The following is a 15,783-nucleotide window of genomic DNA, read 5'->3' as shown; positions in this document are numbered from 1 at the left end:
TTGACTTCATGGGACCTGGGTTCGAAACAAATCCTTGTCACCTCGGCTGGTTGCCATGTACTTTCTGTTAGAGCCTGGATGTGAACTTTTTGTCCCAACTGTAAACTTGGCAATTCTGTACCAGTATTTTTATCGTGCACATATGTCATCTTTTCTTGCAGTTTTAAAAGTTGTTTTCTAGCTTCTGGGAGAATCAAATGGATAAGAGTAGGTAAATTAGTATGAACTGGTCTGCCAAACATGAGCTGTGTTGGTGATGGAATAATTTCACGTAAAGATGTCACTCTCAGATGCAACATTACAATGTGTAGATCTTGCTTGGCCTGTCTACATTTGAGAATTAGGGGTTTAACTATACAAGTCATTAGTTCAGCTAGGCTGTTACATCTAGAGTAAATAGGGGAAGAAGTAGTGTGATTAATATTCCACTTTTCACATGTAACCTGGAATGGCTTATCAATCAATTGTGGACCACTATCTGTTATGACCCCTCTAGGCATTCCAAATAAAGTGAAAATAGCAGTTAGACTGTGCATGACAGTTGTGCTTGGCATATTGTGCAATTATCAAATAATCAGGTACTTGGTAAAGTAGTTGACGTTGACAGTGAAGTCAGTGCCACGGACATGGAAGAAGTCAGATGCAATATTGGACCAAGGCTGAGTTGGAATTTCATGTGGAATCAGTGGTTCTTTGTGCTGAATTGCCATATGCTTTATATATGCCGCACACCTCTTGATGATGGCTTCAATTACATTGTTCATACACGGCCAATAGGCTGTCTCTCTTGTGAGTCTTCTCGCCTGATCTCTGCCCATGAGTGAGTGAAGAAGTTTTTGAAGAACATCAGGTTGCAAAAATTCTGGTATGATGACAAGCCTACCTAAAAAATGACTCTGCAGGAGATGCCTAGCTCATCCCAACAAGGCCAAAATGGTCTCACGTGTTTGTGGACATGCTGAATTGAACAGGGGAATGATGGTTTTCCACAGTTTCGGTAGTGTTATTTTCAGTTTATTTGGTATGTCTAAGGTATCATTACAGATAATGGTCTGCAATTTATTGCTAAGCCTTATCAGGATGCATGTGGGAAGTGGAATATTGATCACACTACTTCATCCTCTAAGTACCCTAAACATAACAGCCTACCTGAACTAATGATTCACATAGTTAAGTCCCTAATTCTCAAATGTAGTGTAGAATCTTTCTCCATTTATTCTTGAAGCTAGTGGCATTTGCATTGCACAAAATGTGCCAGAAGAATAGAGGGACTTGCATTGGCCTGCAAGTATACTGTTGCTACTCCCTTGAAACTGTTAATTTTGGCAGAACAGTCTGGATATTTTGATGTTAGGTTGTTAAATGAGATGGTAGGAGTAGTTTCTGAAGTTGATCTTCCATGTGATATTTCATGAATTCCTTGGGTAGTCACGAGTATGAGGTCATGGAATGCCAGTAGACATGTGATCGCTGGGCCTTCAGTTTCCACGATGTAAAACAGCTATGACACACAGGAGGTTCTTGTACTCCAGGACAATGGAATTAGTGCACTGTTGTACACTGTGAGTTTCACAGCAATAGGTTTTTGCCATGGCCTTCAATGTCTGTGAATACATGTCTTTTAGAATTTTCAGTGTTAGTATGTTTGCACTTGTCCCTGTGTCAATCTTGGCCAGTAATGAATAGTTACCAACTTTCTTAGGGCAGATAACTTGAATTTTGGAAAACACTTTGGATGTTGTGATGGAATCTGTGTTTTTCCATGAGACAGACAATGTAAAACATGTGTTCACCGCTCTTCATTTCATCGTGCACATCATCGTCATTTTCTGGTTTGTTAATCACCTCATGTATGTGCTTCTGACAGGATACCAGATGGTCATTCCTATTGCTAGAAGGTACCCATTGTGTACAGTCTGTTTGGATCAGTGTACGGCTCTTTGTAGCTGCATCAACCTTTTCTCTAGTGCACTGCTGCTGCCAATGGCCCTTTTCTGTCACATGCCTCACAGAATTGGTGGCAAGCTGGGCATTTCTGTGGTGCATACAGAAGGCCACACCTTCCACATGTCTCACTAGGTTTGGGTGTTCTAGTGAGTGTGTCAACAATTGGGGTTGTGCTTAGGACCTGCAAACCTTGTTGACCTTTGAAGTTCACTTTGTACTTAGGTCCGTCCTTCAGTAGCTTTTTGGTGCTGTATGTTTTGGGCTTGTCTATCAGATCTTGCTGGAACGCTTCACAGGAGTGGATGCAATCACCGACTCAACAATTCTGTCTGCTAGCTCTGTGTCTGAAAAATCACAGTATGTGCCCATTCCTCTGCATCTGCTGACGAAGTGGTCTATAAATTCTATCGGCTGTTGCTGAAATGACATGAGCTCAAGTTGATGAATATGGAAGTTTAACCTGATTCTGAACTGGTTTCCACTGTAGTCTGTACCTTTTAGGGATCGTTTAGCTCTTCGGCTGTTAATCCTGACGGATTCAGCCTGTTTTTGACCTTCATTCCCAATTACCAGGAGAGTTTTTATAGCTTGCATGTCTGGTTCAGACACACATGAATCAAAAAACCACAGCTCTGTACGTTGTTTAAACATTTCAAATTTGGATAGTAGGTCAGCTGCATCTGGGGAATTATGTGGACATTTTGACAATATCCCTTTGACCTTCCATCTCATATAGTACCTGGGATGAGTGTCACTATAGCTGCTTTTGTGTGCTTTTCCATAGCTCTGCCCATTATAATTGCAACCTTCTGTGGCCCGATTTTATGATTTGTTTTGTTTGACTCTCACTCGCTCACTATTGATCCAGCCCACACCCTGGTCACTCACCTTTCCTGACTGAGCTAACCCGGTGCTGGGCCTCTCAACACGCTTTCCACTCACTGAACTGAAGGGCCATGTGCTGCAATCTCACCACGAGGGATCTGTCTATTTATGAGCTCTTTATCTGAGCACCGTCCTGGCCTGTGTCTTTCAAACATTTCTGTGCAATCACCATGCTACAATTTCATCACTCGCCGACAGTGCGGCTTTGTTGTGGTCTGATCAAAATATCGAGGGTCGTCTCATTTCGTATAGCACGATCTAAGACTGTTCACCATGTTGTACCTGTACTTAATCTTGCTGTCAGTCTGAGCACCATGTTGTGTTTTTATAATGATCTAAATGTACCAATCACTCATAAGGGATTCTGTAAACATGTTGTGGGTTCACTTATTGAAACTAGGCACATGAGAACATTTATACAGACGCATAAAGCTTGAAGACAGCAGCAGCAGAGCTGTGTGTATGCTCTGCTTAAATGCAAAATGGAAACTAAAACTGCATCATATGACACACTTCCCTCTAATGATGTCATGCTGCAATCTCGTAAAGGCATATTACAACAAGCATCATCTTGGTATAAAAAAGTGAGAGGAAAATCAGGGGCTCCAAAGAAATTTGGTGGGGGGGGGGGGGGAAATTGCAATAGTTAGAAATATTAGAAAATCCAAAAGATAAGATGCACAATTTAGCATATCTGCTATCTTGGAGACACAAAAGAGGTTAGCTCACTGAGAAACTCAGAACACAAGAAGTATTAGGGACACAAAGAGGGACAGCAAAAAAAAGCAGGAAATTGAGCAGGCAGAGAGAGAGAGGGGGTGAAAACAGCAGGCAATGCAGAGAATAGGAAATAAGGGCAGACATAGGATGAGTGAGGAAACCGCAATGTACAAGGAGGGAGACAGAGATAAATGAAAAGTAATACCACAACCTCACATGGAGAAAGGCACTAAATGATAATTAGGTCAATAGTTTTTCACCTTCCCCTGTAAATTGAGATTTACTTAGACTTTATATTTCAAAATGCATTGGACAACCAACTTAAGAACTTCCATGTCAGTGTCTTCTTCCAGAGACTATCACAGCTTTCTAGAGTGTTTTCCAATTTTGGTGACTTTGATCCATATTTGTATTTAAAACATAAAATAAACACATCTATTAGCCTGGCTTAGGAGGATAATAAGCAGATGAACTATGAAAGGAGATTAACAGAAAGAAGTACTTCCAACATGCATCACTTCGCTTTAGTTGTGTCAGCATCTCAGACGAGTATCCACATTCCACCAGCATTTACCTGGGTAGCACTGGCTAAACCAGGCATGCCCTGCTGAGACGCTTATCCTGATAATGAAAACTTTTAAATGGAAATAACCTAAAGATGGATCTTGAAGGCTTCCAGTGATGGGGCTGTGACTATTTCCATTGTGGGATTGAGAAGAAAGATTGTTGATACACTGTCTTGGAAACAAACGGTCTTTTTAGTTTGTGTGGGTAGCTACCTCATGTTTCCTCATTGCTGGAGGACACCAGGTACTTCTTTCTGTCAATTCTCATCAGTCCATTCCATACTTTATAGGACACAGTCGGTCTATTCTTCTCCCTCCTTTGCTGCAGTGGTTCCCATTCCAAAACTTTGATCCGGGATGTAGCACTAGTGTATTCCCCATCATGATTCATGCAGAATTCTGCAGCATGTCTTTGGATCACTTCAGTTTTATTTATATCTCTCACCGTAAGGGACCCCACACACACTGTAACATACCAAGATTAGACAAACAAACAAGCTTTAACTCTGAAAATATTTTTCATTAGATTTTCTGAAGAAAGATCATTGATAATCCCTATCCTGTAAGAGATATTGTATTTTTGATCTGTAATTGGCAGTACCAAGCAGAGATTGAACATAGTGAGCTGGTGGGTCTTACAGTTGGTATCCAGCACTGCTCCAGATGCTGATTACAGGACATCCTGTGGAGCTGTTTGCTGATATTGTGTTGTTGCTACGTCAGCAGAATAGCTCCCTGCAGAGGCAGAATATACAAAATAGTAGGTCTCCTTGGGAGGAGATGTTTATTGCGTATTTTTCCTTCAGAACACATTTCGAGGAGCACCAGATTCTGAAACGACGACAGTAAAGTTGTCCTGCAAGTTGAATTGCTTTACTTGGTTCACACCAACCTAGCAACTTGACTTTGCTATTTTCTTCAGTCAATATTCAGGCAGGTTCTCCTTTTACTGAACAGTTCTGCATAAAGTATTTTGTCGCTCAAAGATTTAATAACACATTTGTAAAACACTCCAGAGTAATTATTACCTGGGATACTGATAACAATGCTTACTTTTGTTTGTAATTTTATAACATCATTAACGAAAAACAGGAAGACCTCCATATGAAAAGCAACATGTGCAAGAATTGGATGGATATCCTTTCTGACACTGAGTGTAACCTTGGGTCTGAATTTCACATTTGGTGTGTGCGCCAAGTCTCGGGCGAGATCGCATTTTCAACACGATTTCATGCTGGGTGGCCAATTAATGTCCGCCCAGCGTGAAACACATCTTTTCACTAGTCAGAAGGGCCGGGCGGGACAGGAGCCTGTTGGGTCCAACGCTGACCCGGTGGGAGATTCAAAAGCAGCTCCCTGAAGGCTGCCAGGCGAGCTGTCAAGTTTGTGGAAGAAACATTTTTGTGGAACAGCAATGGCATCTGCACTTGCTGGACATGCCAGGCGGGAGGGCAAGCCCATTGGGCACGCGTCCCCCCGGTTCTTGGATGAATGCCTAGGAATCATTGCAGAGGAGGTCATTGCCAGTTGGGACATCTTGATATCCAGAGATGGCAAGAGGAGGCCACCGCATCTCACCAGTAGAGGTGGCAGCCCAGATCAGTGACCATGATGTTGTGCGGTGCACATGGGTGCAGTGCCACAAAAGGTTTCAATGATGCACTTGGCAAGGGTGAGTACCGAGTTGGCATGGGTCTGTGTGGGGAAGGGTTAACGGCTAGCCAATCCCCCGTGCTGACTCTTCAGTGGTGGAAGAGTCTGAGTGTCAACTGTCAATGACATTGGTGCCGGCCAAGGCTGTGAGCTCTGGCTGTTTGGCCTGATTGCTTTGTGGGTTGAGGGTCACAATTCGGATGTGCCCTGTAAGGTGTTCCTCACGTGGAGTTGGCCAGGTAGAGAGTGGACTAATCAATGCTCCTCTGTCCTTCCAGAAGAAGAGAAGCCATAACACCATTGAGAGGTCAAGAATGGGCAGAGGCCCCACAAACCTAATGATTCTGATGAGTATGAGATGAATGCCCTGGGGTGCCGCTGCCCAGCTTGGTCCACTGGTTGTGGAGTGGCAGGGGTCTCTGGCATAGGTAAGAGTACAGTGCAGAGAATCGAGTGTATCGGAGTATGCAAACGTTGTGGTGTTGTCTGATCTGAAATGGGAACCTTAAAGTTGGAATCCCCATTGATCATTGAAAGACGATAGCATCATGGTGCAGATCTCCACTGTCTCACTGGCCTGCCCAGCACGCACAGTGACAGTGTGAAAGCTGATATCACTGACATGTCATTTCCCTCCCCTGGAATCGCTATCCAGCCAATGATTGCAGAAGCCCAAGGAGCCACCCTTGACACCAGAGGACCAGCACCCATCAGATGCACCTGTGTCACACCTCCTCTCTGCACCAGGCACCAGTGCAGATACCAGCACCTCGGTGGGCATTAGATCGGTGGCTACAACGTCAGTGCTCAGTGGGGAGGGCACAGTGCACTCACATGAGGAGCTGGCGGAGGCAGAGAGTGCCCAGGGCACTGGCAGTCGGAGGACTGCTGAAGACCAGGATGAGGCTGAGTCAATAGTAGATGATGAGCCTCTGGAGTTGTCCATTAGGCGGCAGGGGCTGGATGTCCAGCTGGATGTGCAGGAGGATCTAGTGGAGATCCACGAGGGTCTGCGTGCCATGGTCTCTGTTGTTGAGAATTCCATGCAGAGCACGAGCGCTGTGTTGACCCTCGTGACCCAGTGCACTGCCTCCTCCATTGATAGAGCGGCAACTCATGGAGAGGCAGCTCCAGGAACAGAATGAGGGGTTCCTGGGGTCGTGCACTCCCACACACCGGCTGTAACCTCAGGAGGCCACTGCCAGTGTGAGATATGGACGAGGCACCTAGTATCTCTGCTAGGTGTCCGTCCATCAATGGCGAGCAGGGAGGTCCAGACCGATCCCACGTTGGCAGACAAGCTTCGGGCTCCTCTCAGGGCGCTTGAGATGGTGGCAGCAGCTCCTCCAACCCTTGGACACTGACCACAGCATCTGATGAGGCTGGGATGACTGAGGAACGCCAGCCACAGCGCTGGATGCACCCTCACAGGCAGTGGCCGTGCAGGCTCTATCGGCCAGAGGACAACCGCCAAGGTCATCAGATTATCATCTGAATCTCATCTGACTATCATCTTCCGCAGGCCTATGGTCCTCTTTATCACAGCCCTTGTGGTGCCGTGGCTCCTATTATAATGCTGCTCGGCCTCTGATCTTGGATGGTGGAGAGACCATCATGAGCCACCTTCTGAGGGGATAGCCCTTGTCACCCAGCAGCCACCCATCCAGCTGAACTGGAGAGACAAATAACCTTGGTGCCTGGGAATGCTTGAGGATGTAAGCATTATGGAATCTGCCTGGGTACCTTGCACAGACTTGTAGAATCAGCATCCTGTGGTCACACACTATCTGCACGTTCATGGAGTGGAAGCCCTTCCTGTTGACAAAGGCACTGGGCTCACCCTCTGGCACCTTGATGGCCACATGTGTGCAGTCAATGCCACCTGGGTGCAAGGGAAACCAGCAATTGCAGTGAAGTCTCTGGTTCGCTCCCTGGCTCACCTCATCCACACAGTAATTAATACATTAATGAATAAATGTCATTACCCACCTGAACAGAGTTCTGTCATCAACTTGACACAACTGTGGACAGCTGATTGGGAGACTCCACACAGATTGCCACACTGAGCCCTGGAAAGAGTCGGAGGCATAGAAGTTGAGGGTCACTGTGACCTTCAGAGCCACTGTCATGGGGTGTCCACCCACACAGTCAGAGCTGATCTCAGGCCCAATCATATGACAAATGGAGGTCACTGTCTCCCTGGAGAGACTGAGCCTCCTTCGCAATGCGCCTGGGGTATATTGAGGTAGCTGCATCGCCACCTGTAAACCCTGGCAGCAGGATAGTGGTGTCTTATGAAGGCCCTTCTGCCTTGGACTCCCTGCTGACCCTGCGCCCCCTGTGCCTGCGCCTCTCCCCCCACAGGTCACTCCCTTCGACGCTGTCTGTGGACATCTGGTCTCCGCTTCCTTCTGCCCTTCTCTTCCTCCTCAGAGGAAGTGCCACCAGCAGAGACAACAATCCCTATTACCAGGGTCAGAGAAGGCTGCCTAGTGACTGGAATGCTCCACAAGGTATAAATCCTCCAGCAGCCTTGGAGACACCAATGATTCCTGAAATGAAAGTTAGCAATGCAAAGACTGAAGCTGGAAGCAGAGAAAAAGCTGTCAAGTTTCACTAAGCAACCAGCAGCAAAATATCTCCTAAACTCCTCACTACTCACACTGGCAATGCTGCTGACCCTTTTCATCCCTCCCTTGGATGATAATTTGTTAAAAATATGCTGCCTGCTTGCCCTTTTTGGTAGTGTAACAAGCGCGAAATTGCATGGGCAACATAAAATCTTGGACAATAGGCTTTTTAATGGCCTTAACGTGCCCTTTAATTGTCAGCGGGCACGGCTCTGACTTCGTGCACCCGCCAACCTCAATACTGCACGAGTGTGAGATGATGTCAGGACGCAGGCCCAACATCATTTCGCACAGTTTAACATGTGCTCGCCCCACCTCGGAAGGTAAAACTCAGGCCCAGCGTGGATATTTCCCCCCATTGTCATTGGTCTAGAATCGTTGTATTAAAACACACAACCACAGCAATGTTAAAAATAGGAACTGTGTTCCAAATGTGCCAATATATATCGATGCCATAAGTGCTCTACTTCGGGTGTGAATGTCCTTTAGCTTGCCAGGCAACAGATAAGGAAGAAGTACCCTGTGATGCTGGCACAGTCTTTGCTGGCATTCTTACTATATTAAAGCATGGCATTTTTCTGCTTTTGCAGTTGGCAGCCTAGGATCTTCCACCCATTAAATGAATAACGGAAAGTTGTGGGCTGGTGGGTGTGAAGTGGAAACTCCCAGCCAAAGAGTTTAAATAGAATTGATTTTGTTTTTGTAAAGAAATATACCAAGTTACAACTTCATTAGATATCTAATCAAAGCATACAGAATAATAATATTCAGTGCCCCCAGATTTGTCCTGTGGTGATTCACTGAGAGTTGAGTTTACCTTATGTATCAACATTATAGTTTGTGTTGTGTGGGTTACCAGTGCAGAGTATTATTTTGGGAAGTTATTTATCTGAATTTCCCTTTGCCGCAGGAAAATGGAAAACTTGGCTCAATATCACTGCTTTCCTTGTCCTTATTATCTTCCTCTTGACTGGTTTTGGTATCGCTGCATTGCCCAAGCCTCTTCCAATGAAAGATGCATTAGAGAAAGCTAAACACATAGACAAGAACATTTTAATCCATTTTCAATGGTTTCATACTGAACGTGCATTATTATTGCACTCTGCTGGCAGTTGGTAACAACCAAATTCCATGACACGACCTGTCCTTAACACCCATCATTCATTCCAGAGAACTGAAAGAAAAAGTGTGGTAGCAAGATAGCACATGGAGGCAAAGGGACTCAGTCAATTTAGCCACTAGGGTACTCTCACCATCTGCTAGTGGCTATATAAGACTGCACACTACTCACCTGCCCAGCACTGGGAGAATGCTTTATGAACATGGAGAAATTGAAATAATAAAAAACAAAGAATTGAACCATTCAAACACTTTTGGGGAATCACAGGCCATAGCTCAGCATCCACAACACACAGCTACCTCGTGTGTGAAGAATGGTCCTGTACTAAGAAACTGAAGGTGAACAGAGCACACAGAACAGCCACACCATGTCTCTAGAAGAGGACAAAAGCAGTGATTGACATGTTGATTACAGGAAATGAGCTGTCTCAAGATGGCTACACATCTCTGAGAAGCAGATCCTTGCTTTCATTGTTTGCCTCGATTTATATAAAGAACAAATCAGGTTCATGTTTATTGCAACACTAATCCCTTTGACCAATCTTCTGTTTTCCTTCATATACAAACTGAGCTTTCATTTTGTTCACTGTATAACGTCTGACCTTTACCAGTGGTTATTGTGTTAATTGAACTAACATAAAATGGAAATGAAGCACTTGACAACAACGAGACATATAACAACATGATGATGACAGAAGTGTAAAGAGAATCTGACAATATCTTTGATGTTTGCTTTTCACCCAAGCCTATTAAATCAGAATAAGGTATGAGCAGTGGTATAATCTGCTACTCTTATTAGAATGATAATGTGAAGAGTACAGCACAAAAAGAGTATTGGAAGAGTGGAAAGTAGGTGTAGGGAGGAAAAGGGTTTTTTTACCTCAGGTCGATGACCAACTTCAATGTAGGCACAGACTGGGTGATAGGCTCCAGTTCCACAGGTGTACAGGTGGCTTTGGTTATAATGCTGCAGAACTCTGATGAAATTTGCACATTCTTTCTGCATGAGAGATGACAAGAAAGGAATTCAGGTGATCAGTCCAAGATTTTCTACTGGAGCTGTCTTCAACTCAAGTAATTTTTGGATATTACTGACTATTTCTGGACCTGCTGTGTACATTTTGGAAACATTAAAGTTCTCATTTCAGTAGTAAGACAGTTTTACTCCTTATTTTGCAATAAGCAGTGAAGCTGGAAGATTTCCAGCCTTATTACCTACAATGTCTCCTGAAGCATCAAAAGCACAACTTTCTGAAGAATTTGTGGCTAATGGATAACAATTTGAGTTGTACAGTTCACACACAGTACAAGCACCAGAGCTGTAACTATATTAAATCACTATCATTTTAAGACAGATAAACATCTAACTATCATGGTCTGGCTGACTTGTAAGTGTTATTTACACAGGTGAACCCCTGCCTATCCTAAAACATTGCAATTGGAAAAGTTAACCATTTATATGTCAGAAAAAAAATAATTGTTTTCAATTATGCAGTCAGCTGGGACATAATTCTAGGGTTAGGCTGAGGTGACGCAATGTAAGATCATTCTGTAGATCCTGATCATGTTTTAGATGCAGCCTGTTCTCCAGTCAGCTGATGGATTGTTTACACAATAGTCCGGAGTTCCTTGAAAACTTTCAGGCCAGTCATGAAACATCTATACTGTGTGCAGTTATCATAAAAGAGACTTTCCAGGAAGTGATGGTGCAATGATTCTCGCCATCATGTGCGCAATGCTAAAAATTTCTGGGTCTTACTCCTGGACATTGCGAATTTAACCATTTATAGCTCCACCACCTATTAAGTAAATGGTGATTGTGAATTTACTGCATTAACGCTGCTTTGATGATTGCTATCTCTTAGACTGGACCAGGACAGTCCTGGTGAGGTGTCAATGCTGTGACTTGCTTTGAAAGGAACTGAATGGCAAAATTTCCTACAGAACCTCACTCAACACACTAGAAACAGCAGCAGCTTACTAAGAGTGAAACTAACATTGCAGCAAAACATTTTGTAGAATACGCGCAAAATAACCAATAAAATGCAGAGTGTTTCATGGTATAAATGTATGTGCTGAGGCTATCTCTTAAAAAAAAAGCTTATTATTTTCTTGAGTTTTGCCTCACTGTGAAAACTATTATAAAATAACAAAGATCCTGATCGATGGCACAAGGCATTGGGACATTTGGTTGATCCAGGTAATGATCAGAAACTGCTGAAACAGTGTTCCAAAGTGATTTCCATATTAAAAAAGTTTGAGATTATTTTAGATATTAAAGTGTTGCAGTCATCCCGATACTGACCTTGATTATATACAGAGGAATAGAGTGCAGTCATCCCGATACTGACCTTGATTATATACAGAGGAATAGGGCGCAGTCATCCCGATACTGACCTTGATTATATCCAGAGGAATAGGGTGCAGTCATCCCGATACTGACCTTGATTACATACAGAGGAATAGGGTGCAGAGACATGATAGCCCAGAGCTTCCATTGTCCAGGGGGGTCATACCCCGAAGATACCTCAGAAAACGTCCGGGAAATCCCAGCATAAGAACTGCACAGGAATTTCCCGGGAAGTTTAAACTTCCAATTACCCTGCACCTGGAATCATCCGATACTCCGATTTAAGTCGGAGACTTCGGATGGTTCCGACTCTCTGAGCAGAATAGTTAGAAGGAAGCATAGAAACATAGAAAATAGGAGCAGGAGTAGGCCATTCGGCCCTTTGAGCCTGCTCCGCCATTCAATATGATCATGGCTGATCATCCAACTCAATAGCCTGCTCCCGCTTTCTCCCCATACCCCTTGACGCCTTTACAGTCCAGAAATCTATATATTTCCTTCTTAAATGTATACAGTGACTTGAACTCCATAGCCTTCTGTGGAAGAGAATTCCACAAGCTCACCACACTCTGAATGAAGAAGCTTCTCCTCATCTCAGTCCTAAATGGTCTATCCTGTATCCTGAGACCGTGACCCCTTGTTCTAGACTCCCCCCCCGCCCCCAGCCGGAGGAAACATCATCCCTGCGTCCAGTCTGTCCAGCTCTGTCAGAATTTTATATGTTTCAATGAGATCCCTTCTCATTCTTCTAAAGTCAAGTGAATACAGGCCTAGTCGGCCCAATCTCCCTTCATATGACAATCCTGCCATCTCAGGAATCAGTCTGGAGATCCTTTGCTGCACTCCCTCTATGGCAAGTATATCCTTTCTTAGGTAAGGACACCAAAACTGCACACAATCACAGAATCACGGTGCAGAAGAGGCCCTTCGGCCCATCGAGTCTGCACCAATACACGAGAAACACCTGACCTACCTACCTAATCCCATTTACCAGCACTTGGCCCATAGCCTTGAATATTATGATGTGCCAAGTGCTCATCCAGGTACTTTTTAAAGGATGTGAGCAACCCGCCTCCACCACCCTCCCAGGCAGTGCATTCCAGACCATCACCACCCTCTGGGTAAAAAAGTTTTTCCTCACATCCCCCCTAAACCTCCTGCCCTTCACGTTGAACTTATGTCCCCTTGTGACAGACCCTTCAACTAAGGGGAACAGCTGCTCCCTGTCCACCCTGTCCATGTCCCTCATAATCTTGTACACCTCAATCAGGTCACCCCTCAGTCTTCTCTGCTCCAACGAAAACAACCCAAGTCTATCCAACCTCTCTTCAGAACTTAAATGTTTCATCCCAGGCAACATCCTGGTGAATCTCCTCTGCAACCCCTCCAGTGCAATCACATCCTTCCTATATTGTGGCGACCAGAACTGCACACAGTACTCCAGCTGTGGCCTCACCAAGGTTCTATACAACACCAATATGACCTCCCTACTTTTGTAATCTATGCCTCGATTGATAAAGGCAAGTGTCCCATATGCCTTTTTCACCACCCCACTAACATGCCCCTCCCGCCTTCAGAGATCTATGGACACACACGCCAAGATTCCTTTGTTCCTCAGAACTTCCTAGTGTCATGCCGCTCATTGAATAGTTCCTTGTCAAATTACTCCTTCCAAAGTGTATCACCCCACACTTTTCAGGGTTAAATTCCATCTGCCACTTATCTGCCCATTTGACCATCCCGTCTATACCTTCCTGCAGCCCAATACTCCAGGTGTGCTCTCACCAAGGCCTTGTACAGCTGCAGTGAGACATCCTTGCTCCTGTACTCAAGTCCTTTCGCAATGAAGGCCAACATACCATTTGCCGCCTTCACTGCTTGCTACACCTGTCTGTTTGCTTTCTGTGGTTGGTGTACAAGGAAACCCAAGTCCCTTTGTACATCAACATTTCCCAATCTATCACCATTTAAATCATACTCTACCATGCTGTTTTTCCTGTGGTGGGAAACTTCACACTTATCCATGTTATACTGTATCTGCCATGTACTTGCCCACTCACTCAGCTTGTCTAAATCGCCTTGAAGCCTCTTAACCCTCTCCTTATTGCTCACATTCCAACCAAGTTTCATGTCGTCAGCAAGCTTGGAAATATTACATTTGGTTCCCTCATCCAAATCATTGATATATATTGTGAATAGCTGGGGCCCAAGCACTGATCCCTGTGGTACCCCACTGGTCACCACCTGCCACTCTGAAAAAGACCGATTTATTCCTACTCTCTGTTTCCCATCTGTGAACTAATTCTCAATCCATGACAATATATCACCCCCAGCCTCATGTGCTTTAATTTTATACACTAACCTCTTAGTCGGACTTTATCAAAAGCCACTTCTAACTCCTGGGTAACTACAGGACTGACTCCAGCATCACCCCCCACCTCCTGACTACCCCCCATCCCCCCCAACCACCTGCCACCTGACCCCTCCAACTACCCCCCATCTCCTCAATCACCTGACCCTCCCCAACCTCCCAACCACCTGACTATGACCCCAATCCCACCCCTCAACAACCCTTCCACTCCCCCAACCCTTCATACCCCCGCCCCAAAAACCCTTTCAACTCCACTCACAAATGACCATTCCACTGACCTGACTACTCTCCCAACCACCCAGCTACATCATCACCTCTACCACACCCCAGACCCCAGACTATCCCTCCCACACTCCCGACTACCACCCCAACCACCGGACCTCCCATGGCTACCCCCACCAGGATCACCCTAACGCCCCTGACCACCTGACCCTACCCCTGATCACTCAAACCCGTCACCCAATTACCTTCTCCCTGGCTTCTCAAAGTGGCTGGAACCTTTAATCTTTCCTGCTTTACGGCAGCGAGTGCCTTAAAAAGTGGGCATAGCCTCACTACCCCAAAGCTGCTGCCCTGCACCTGGGAGGAGTTGGGAATCAGCGACACTGCATATTCCCCACCAGGCCTGGGTCGGAAGTCTGGGTGAGAAATGTGCAGTGCTTGTCCTGGGAAAAGAAAAAGAAGCGACTGTGACAGCCACTGCATGGAAACTTCTGGGCCAGCCAGTAATGTAATCATATCTTCATCTGTTGTTTCTGTGTTATATTTTGTTAAAAGGAACAAACTAAAAATAGGGCACCTGAGAAAAAAATGTGTGTACCAACCATGCAGCGCTGCACCTGTTGCATCACGAAGCAGTTGTAGCTTCAAACTTGTCCCTCAGTGAAGACAGTGGATTGGAATTGAATCCCCAGTTGGAATTTGTTACAAAGGCACTGTGCTTTTCACTCCTTGATTTCTTATAGAGTATAATAACTAGCATTCGATCTGAATTCCTGCCATAGGTTTCTTTGCTAGTTGGGTAAAGGGTGTCATCATAATGTTGGCCCGAACCATCTTTTCCACTGAATTTCTTTGTAAACTAAGGCAGTAACAAACTAATTTGTACTCAGGGAGTAGCTTTGCTCTGTAGCAGATACCAGACATTTCCCTTAACACTTACTAAAATGTCAAGGAAGTTTTCTTGATGATAATTGGAACGCTTTGGCTAGATGTACGTAAATCATGAGGCCCTAGTGACAGCCCACACGAAGGGTTTTAGGAGGTAACACTCAAGCTAATCCCCAGACAAATGTTTAAGATCTGTAACACTGATTAAGGAGTGTCATACAAGCTTCCCTGCCCAGTTATAAAAACAAGAGTACATCTGTACAAACATGCTCTACACAGAAGCAAATTGGAAGAGAAGAAAGCCATCTGGACATACAAAAGCAGCTGGATTTAACAATTAATATATTTCACCGGGAAAATAATGTAAGTTCAGTTTTGAAATTATGGAATGAAATTATCATTAATTTACTGTAGCTTTGCCTTAATCAATCT

At 44.7% G+C, this 15,783-nt stretch overlaps 1 protein-coding gene across 2 annotated transcripts in view; it reads right to left on the bottom strand.

Annotated features, from left to right (window-relative positions):
- sema3ab (sema domain, immunoglobulin domain (Ig), short basic domain, secreted, (semaphorin) 3Ab) overlaps positions 1 to 15,783 on the bottom strand; it is a 321,287-nt gene that overhangs the window by 129,149 nt on the left and 176,355 nt on the right. For both annotated transcript variants that reach the window (XM_041202609.1, XM_041202608.1), the window contains exon 5: positions 10,401 to 10,520. In XM_041202609.1, the coding sequence (XP_041058543.1) occupies positions 10,401 to 10,520 (120 nt within the window). The remainder of the gene's footprint in view (positions 1 to 10,400; positions 10,521 to 15,783) is intronic.

This window comes from Carcharodon carcharias, chromosome 13 (genome assembly GCF_017639515.1).
Source record: "Carcharodon carcharias isolate sCarCar2 chromosome 13, sCarCar2.pri, whole genome shotgun sequence".
In the NCBI taxonomy this organism is placed as follows: Eukaryota; Metazoa; Chordata; class Chondrichthyes; order Lamniformes; family Lamnidae; genus Carcharodon; species Carcharodon carcharias.
The sequence above is the reverse complement of the archived record's forward strand: the minus strand, read 5'-3'. Positions and strand labels throughout refer to the sequence as shown.